At 39.9% G+C, this 8352-nt stretch overlaps 1 protein-coding gene across 1 annotated transcript; it reads left to right on the top strand.

Moving 5' to 3' along the window:
• The first annotated feature begins 1611 nt into the window (after positions 1-1611).
• On the top strand, positions 1612-5884 carry LOC102696153 (1-phosphatidylinositol phosphodiesterase-like). The gene is made up of 3 exons (XM_069185012.1): positions 1612-1679; positions 3527-3631; positions 4691-5884. The coding sequence occupies exons 2-3, from the start codon at positions 3558-3560 to the stop codon at positions 5556-5558; spliced, it is 942 nt and encodes a 313-aa protein (XP_069041113.1). The 5' UTR covers positions 1612-1679; positions 3527-3557; the 3' UTR covers positions 5559-5884.
• Positions 5885-8352: the final 2468 nt, after the last annotated feature.

The raw sequence follows: 8352 nt of genomic DNA, 5'->3' as shown, positions 1-8352 counted from the left end.
AATATTAGGTGAAGTATTCAGTCAACTATATTGAAAGCCTGGTACAGTGGAGCCTTTGATAAATTGTACTGCGAGGAATATTTTTAACATCAGGATTTTGTTCTGGATATGTAATAAAGCTTATCCATTTTATGTTCTTTGCATTTTTAGTTATTATTTTTTTAACACACTGTGTTCATGTCTTTTGCCTCTTAATTTGAATGGTACTGATCCGTGAAGTACCTATTTTAATTTTCAACCTGATAAATTAAAATTTTCTTAACCTAGTAACACTGACAGCTTTTTACAGATACACTATATTCCTGAATACCCTCATGAGATATTGGTCTTTTTAATCTAGACCTGCATGTAAATGGCACACAGGTGAGATCGTATAAGCACACAATAATTTGAATTAGAAATGTGACCCATTGTCATATTTCGTTTTTATGACACGGCATATATGAATGTGCAGTTTTACACATATAAGCAGAGTATTTTCTGCTTCAACAAGACCCCCTTAGAATATCTTAATTGTTTCATCTCTGACTGTGGATTCTTGCTTGCTTGTCAGCCAAAAAAAACAACAGACAATTTGGCAAGAAAGCATGACCATACTGCAGGCTTCAGAGTAGTCCTGACTTAACTTGACTTAACTTAACTTAATGATTCCTTCAGCGATCAAAAACCTAAATTAGTTTTTTTTTTCTGAAGCAATGAATTTCACTGGTGATCTATAATGCCTGACAGTTTATGTGCTAAGCTGCAAAACACATCTTAGGTATTAAATATGGTTACTTGTTTCCTCACTTAAAATGCTTATGTTGCTATCCAGATAGCCTACAAGCATTGAGTCAGTAACAGCAGTAAACTGCTTCAGGTGCACTTCAGTTGTAGTTGGTGATGTACAGCATATATGGGTTGTATACCTGGTTGTTGATCTTGAATTGCTATAGTGCAGAGTGCCTATAGCAGTGGGGACTTCAGGAATGATGTCATTGAGATGTGCCAAGGCAGAATAAAGAGAGACTGAATGTGAACTGAATATAAACATGTGAAAAGCTGTATCACTCATGTTGCAGTTTTACAGGTTAAAGAGAACTAGTGGCAGCACAGGTCCTTGATTCATGGTAGTCTGTGATATTGGCTTTGGAAGAGCAGCAGTATCTGCTGAAGTAACAATGAAACTAAAAATAATAAAATCATTACTAAGGAGAAAGAACTGATATTTGGACATAAGTTCAAATCAACCACTTTCAGACTACAGCTTGTGCAATGGGAACTTTATCTATCCATACACTTTCACCTACACAACTATATCTCACACTGCCCACCTAAACAGTCAACGCGTGCCTGTCCGGCCATGGGAGATCTGCCTTTCAAAAAACTGTTTAAGCCTCAATGATGATGAAATCATCTTCAGAAGGAAACTTTAAAATTCCTCCTGTTTAACAAAAATTTGATCTTCAGTGTGTGAGAGGGGTGTGAGCCACCTGTGTTAGGAAGAGGACTATAGAGGAGGTGTGAGCTCTTCGACCCAGCCCTGCTGATCATCATGCAAATTTCAATCAGGCTACAGGTCGTGTAGAGAGACCCTCTGTATTTATACGGGCTGAGGGACGAGCCCGTGCTCAGACCTCACCAGCCACAGCAGTGAGACCGCCAGCCAGTTTCCCAGAGAGGCGACGCCAGCTCACCAGGTGAGTCTAACCTTTTTTCCCAGGAAAGAAAACTGAACAAGAAGACTGTTCAATTAATCGCATGGGACATTTTTAAAGAGGAGCAAGTAATGGGTTTATTCCCTGCTGAAAAGAGAAGAAAGAAAACACAACGTTTTGGCCGTGGAGCCTTCTTCAGGTGTGGCCGAAACGTTGTGTTTTCTTTCTTCTCTTTTCAGCAGGGAATAAACCCATTACTTGCAGCCCATGCATGCTGACGCAGCTACCCACCTGAACATTTTTAAAGAGGATGCAATCAGCAATCATTTATAAAAATACAAGTAATAGGTTTATTTCCTGATGAAATGAGAAGAAAGAAAACACAAGGTTTCGGCCAAAACGTTATGTTTGCATCCTACACATGCTTCCTTTGCAGCCTACACATGCTGATGCAGCTACCCACCTGAACTACATTTGTAAAAATTTATGGCTAACAATTTTACAATAGATTTTAATGCTCTTGTTGGTACACATAGCATAAACCTTCAAGTGTTTTACTTCCTACGTTTTTACGATTTACTTGACAGATCGTCACAAAGGTATAGATGCACTTCTCCAGTGTTACCTTCTCCTTAATTACGCTTTTCATTCAACATTTGAATGTTAATTACTACAGGTTAGCTTGGGTGAGTAGAAACCAAACGTATTACTGAGCAATATTTAATTCACATTGATCAGCTAATCCATCACATTTACCAATCAAATTTAATTCACTCGTTATTAGAAATTCCTTGTTTTTAACACCATTTTGTCCTCTGTACACCTCCACATAGTTAAAAAGCTACTGTTGTACCATCAATTTACAGATCAATTTACAGATTTATCACGATTAATCTTAGAACAAAATAGCACAAACATTTAAACAATATTTTTCTATAAAACTGTTTCTGTATAAAGAAGGAAAGCATAAAATGATGAAAAGCAAAACAAAGCAAAAAGCACAGCAGTACGCATGATAGTTGATCATATTTCAAGACTGTAAGTCTATTGTTATGTCATTTTATACAGATCACTGTTTCAGCTGGCATGTGCACAGGCAAAAATAAAATTAGCAGTTTTAATTTTAATGCATTTAAGAATTAATTATTCTATTAGGTGCCATTTGGAATTTAAAATATAAATATGTAAAGATAGGTCCTAATAAATTCAACAACAACAATTATTATTAATATAGTGGACATCGGGCCAACAACCCTACTCTTTTCAAGACACCCTGGGATTTTTAATGACCACATACAGTAGAGTCAGGACCTCAATTTTACATCTCATCCGAAGGGTGGTGCCTTTATACAGTTTAGTCCTGTCACTATATGGGGGCATTAGGATCCACCACAGGGTGAGCACCCCCTGCTGGCCCCACTAACACCTCTTCCAGCAGCAACTATAGTTTTTCCAGGAGTCTCCCATCCAGCTACTGACCAGGCTCACACCTGCTGAGCTCCAGCAGGCTGCCAGCTGTGAGCTTCAGGGTGATATGACTGCTGGCATTCACTGGCATACTTAGTTGTTTGTACATCGCATTACATTAGTCATTACAGTGACTAGAGAGCAGGAGGGGCCCAATTACGTCACACTCCGTGGGAACTCTCGCTCTTGCCCACAGCAAGACCAGGGTTTTTTGATAACACAGGAACTTACGGTACTTTCACAAAGTGCACCATTTTGTGCTAAATTCAGAAGTTTTCTATACCGTCAATTAATTTAATTTGTCACGGAAATCTCATAACTTGTCTGAGAAACTGGGACTGCAGTTCCCTTTTAGTGAAAGGTAAGTTTCTAACCCCAGTTAAATTCTTCTACCACCAGTTTCAATTCCTTGTTACCTTCAGCCCAGTGAAGCCCTTCGCAGACCAGGAGGAAATGATCATGAGACCCAAATCATCGATCATCTGGAGTCCCAAGAAAATCCCGCTGGATGTCTGCCTGCTCCTCTTGTGAGTATGAATGCTGCAAAAAGCTCTTCTTTTTGAGTCTGCACACTGAAGAACTGTATTAAGAATTGTGCTTCCACTTGGGATCAAAATCGTGTGCTTTATGCACCACATTAAACAGCTAGTGTGTACCCAGAAACCTTTCAAAATCGTATTCCAGGCTGAAAAGAAAGGAAAAGAGACACTACGTTTTGGCCATGGAGCCATCTTCAGTTGTGAAAATGTATTTTTGCCTCGTTCTGCTGACGCAGCTACTTGAACTTCTTTTAAAACCTTCATGATAATTCTGAAAATCATTTGCATCACAAAAGCAGGACTTAGGGGAATATTAAGCATCCTAACGTAAAGTCTTCTGATTTGCAAGGTTCAAGTGCCCCCAAAATATTTATTTCAACACCATGCAGATACAGTAGCTACCATTTTCATCTGTCGGAGAAATTTGTCATCAGGTAGCGTACATGTGGGTCAAGTCCACCAGTAGGTAGAAACTAGGACCCCAGGAACCTAGGGGTGGGAGTGAGGGGCTGAAGAGAGAGGGAGTATCCAGTAACCAAAATGGAGGGCAAAGATCCATTATCTTAAAGGTCAATTAGCACTGAAAGAACAAACGAAGAGACGAGTTGAGCTCTGCGAGTAATCCTCACTAGTGAGCATGGAGAGGTGTGATTGAAAGGCTTAACTAGGGAGGAAAGAGGAAAACGGTTGGATAATCGATTCATTCTGTGAGCAGTGCACATTGGAACAGGGCAGCGAGTGCGTGGTGACTCTGACAATGTGACAAACATTTAACTGAACTTTTTTAAGACTCTTAATTCATTTTGTGAAGAATGTAATGCAAAGATCAATATGACGACTCTTCAATGATAATTCCAAAATAAGTAAGGCATTCTGCTGTAGGAAACCTTCAACAGGGTATGACAAGATGTGGATAGATTAAGTTTTATGTTTGAAAAAATCTGGTAATTTGAGAATTTTCATGAAATAAGGTGCAACAATCCACAAAATTGCAAATAATAAATCTGTAAAAATGCATAATAATTAAAGGGTGCAATTTACTTCCAGACTCCTTGCCATCAATTGCTCTGGGAACAGGAACTTCTTTGATGACACAGAAGCACCTGAGTTTAACAATGAGGACTGGATGAAAGAGATTCCAGACAACACTCTTCTTTCGGCAGTCAATATCCCCGGCACCCATGACTCCCTGTCTTTATACTGCACACGGCTGGCTATATGCCAAAGCTGGACATTAGACAAACAGCTACAGGCAGGAATCCGTTTCCTGGATGTTAGAATACAGTGTTTTCCTCTATGTGGTGACCCAGTTATCTGCCATGGAATAACTCCCCAGTTCGACTGGTTTAGCAATGTGGTGAAAGTAGTCATGAACTTCTTGCAGGCTCATAAGAAAGAGACTGTTGTGATGAGGCTGAAGGCAGAGCTTTGTGAAACTGGTGTCAATACTCTTGTGAAGGTAAAGAACATGCTGAATAACAATGGGGCAGCAGGGGCTTTGTGGGAGAGCACAGATGTGCCGAAAATGAGACAAGTTAGAGGAAAGCTGGTGATACTGCAGGAGTTCAGCGGTGAGACACAGTGGATCAAGTATGACTCACTGGACATTGGCGATGACTACCAGGTGCAGAACATCAACGAGAAGTGGACAAGCGTCCAAAACCACCTAAACTCGGCCATTCAGGGGGACAAAGAAAAACTCTTCCTGACCTTCAGCAGCGGCACGGGCATTTCTGCTACACAGATAATCTGTGCACTGTGTCCCCACCATGTGGCACAAACAATTAATAACAAATTATTTGATTATTTGCCAACTTTAGCCAGTAACAAAAATCGTCTGGGGATAATCGCCATGGACTTCCCATCTGCCCAGCTGATCCAAAAGATCATCGAGCTGAACCAGCAGACAAACTGAGGCAGATCGAACAGCCTTCCCTCTTGAACTATTTCCTTTAAGCATGTTTCAGAAAGCCAGGTCTTCAGAGAGCTCTTCAAGCTTCTCCTTGTCAGCTTCAGACACAGCAGGTTATAAACACGCCAATGAGCTTTGAACCATCATTCAAGCTGAATCGCAAGCCTTAATTAATCTTAAAAAGAAAGCCTCTTTGTGTAGCCTCTAAAAGTGTGAAACGATTTCTCAAATTCAACAAAATTAAGCTTTTGCTATTATTATTTGATTAATAAAATGGGGGTGGGAAGAATCATAAAAATGCTATTGTTGCATGCCAAGCTGAATGTGCTACTTTTGAATGCTTACATGAAATAAAGATTTAAAGCATTCTTGTTTGAATCATTCTTCACTGCCAAGTATCTGGGTGGAGCTGTTCCTTTTTATACCAGAAGATGGAAGTGTGGGTCTCTCTTAATTGTAACACAGTAAGAGCAGTGCAGGAAGTCCAGTAAAAGCCCACACAATATTTACAGTACAGACAGCGCTGGACTCACCCGTAGCATGAGTACAGGACTGAAAATGAGATCGATCCAGTTTTTATGCTGTAGAGGAGCAGTGAAAATTTCCAGTTTCTCATTTGTATCATTGCTAGAAGCAATGTTGATATTGATATCAAATCAAAAGTAATGGGAAATCTATTGATCTAAACGTTATATACTGTATATACTGTACCTATATCTTTCTTTGACAGGAAACATGGCACATGTGAGGTCAGAGTTCAATTACTCCATGAAGGATAAATAGAGCATGTATAGTATACCACAGCATTTTATATAAAGTGGAGCCCATGGACATCAGAACTGCACACAATTTATGAAAACCAGGGACCTGATTTTATCCCTCCAAAATATTGTGAAAAGTGTTTTTTCATCACTTTATTCTTGGTGTCTTTTTATTTACTACCCATGCAAGAAATTATGCTGTAAGTCTACCACCAAATTAAATGTACACAACACACAAAACATTCTAGAGTTTTCTATCTAAGCATTACATCTTCTATATAAGGGGAAAACTAAGGCTGCTGCTGGAAGAGGTGTTAGTAGGGCCACCAGGGGGCGCTCACCCTGTGGGTCCTAATGCCCCAGTATAGTGATGGGGACACTATACTGTAAACAGGCGCCGTCCTTTGGATGAGACGTAAAACCGAGGTCCTGACTCTCTGTGGTCATTAAAAATCCCAGGATGTTTCTCGAAAAGAGTAGGGGTGTTACCCCGGCGTCCTGGCCAAATTTCCCATTGGCCCTTACCAATCATGGCCTCCTAATAATCCCCCTATATGAATTGGCTTCATTACTCTGCTCTCCTCCCCCACTGAGAGTTGATGTGTGGTGAGCGTTATGGCGCACTATGGCTGCCGTCGCATCATCCAGGTGGGGCTGCACACTGGTGGTGGTGGAGGGGAGACCCCATTACCTGTAAAGTGCTTTGAGTGGAGTGTCCAGAAAAGCACTATATAAGTGTAAGCAATTATTATTAATTATTCAGAAATGAGCTTTTTAGGGCATCTTTGCTCAGTGAAACACTTGATGGCCCTTTGCTCATTATTTCTTAAACTAAGCAACATTGTCCAATAATCCCGAAAAAACAGAATAGTATTAATCCTGCTTTAGAAATTAAGCTTGGATTATAAAACAGGTACACTGCACATTGATACTTGACACAAAAGCTTTTTCTCATGGGTGTGACAATTGTAGCAAACTTGGAAAAAATGTAGAAAGTTGTAGCACCTCCTAAACCACTGAAAAATGTTTGACATTTTGAATTATTACTGATTTACATGAGCCAAACTCTGTAAATGTTAGCCCAGTGTCCTTGTGGGTTTTCTCTGGTTTCCTCCCACAGTCCAGAGATGCTGTGGGTCGTTTTGTGGTTAGTGAAGGCCTAGGTTCAAATCCAGTCCAGAGACATGTTGGTGGGTTAATTGGTGGAAAATTAGCCCTGGTGTGAGTGTGTACCCCGCCTTGAGCCTGTGGCTTGGTGGGGGTAGACTCTAACTCCCCCGGGACCCTCAGCTGCATTAAGCAGTTAGAAAATGTTTAGATAAGCCAAATAATCTGTAAATTCAAAATAGTGCACGCACTAAACTGACAAAAACAAAAACACATTTTTACGCAAGACTTTTCTATCCGATGACAATTTCAAAGTGCACGAGGGAGGACCTGACTTAATTTTTAAAGTAAACCAAACTTCATTTTCGAGCTCCAGGTAAACTGATTTAAATTTCACCTACAATCAAAAACACACTGAATGCAAACATGGGTATATCAACATTTTACCACAGACTGCAAACACTGTTGTAGTGAGATTAGCCAGCTTCTGTATATTAGAGATATAAAATCAGGTCAAGGTGAAGCATGGTCTGTTCATGTTAAACACAGAGAAAAGGTATAGAATACAACAGCAGTACAACAGATAAAACAACAGATAAAATGTGTTATATTGTAGTAATACAAAAAGTGGTTAAGTATAATATTATGTAAAATATGTAAAACTCAATATATAGAATCTGCTTTTATGGTATTATTAGAATATTAATTGATAGAATATGTTGTCAAGATCTAAATTTGTTCACAAGTGACTCAATGGTGAAATCACACGCCGCGTTGCGGGCCGCTGCGGTCATCTGCAGCCGAGAAATGGGGTGACTCGCGCCCACAATCGGCAGCAGTTCTTGAGACCCTCACTTCCATTAAAGGTCTGTCTACATCTGGAATTTTAATATGGATGGAGAACTGAGAAGGAATTATGAGGGCTATAT

This window comes from Lepisosteus oculatus, chromosome 27, assembly GCF_040954835.1.
Source record: "Lepisosteus oculatus isolate fLepOcu1 chromosome 27, fLepOcu1.hap2, whole genome shotgun sequence".
Lineage (NCBI taxonomy): Eukaryota > Metazoa > Chordata > Actinopteri > Semionotiformes > Lepisosteidae > Lepisosteus > Lepisosteus oculatus.
Note: the sequence above shows the minus strand (reverse complement) of the source record. Positions and strands in the feature narration are given on the sequence as shown.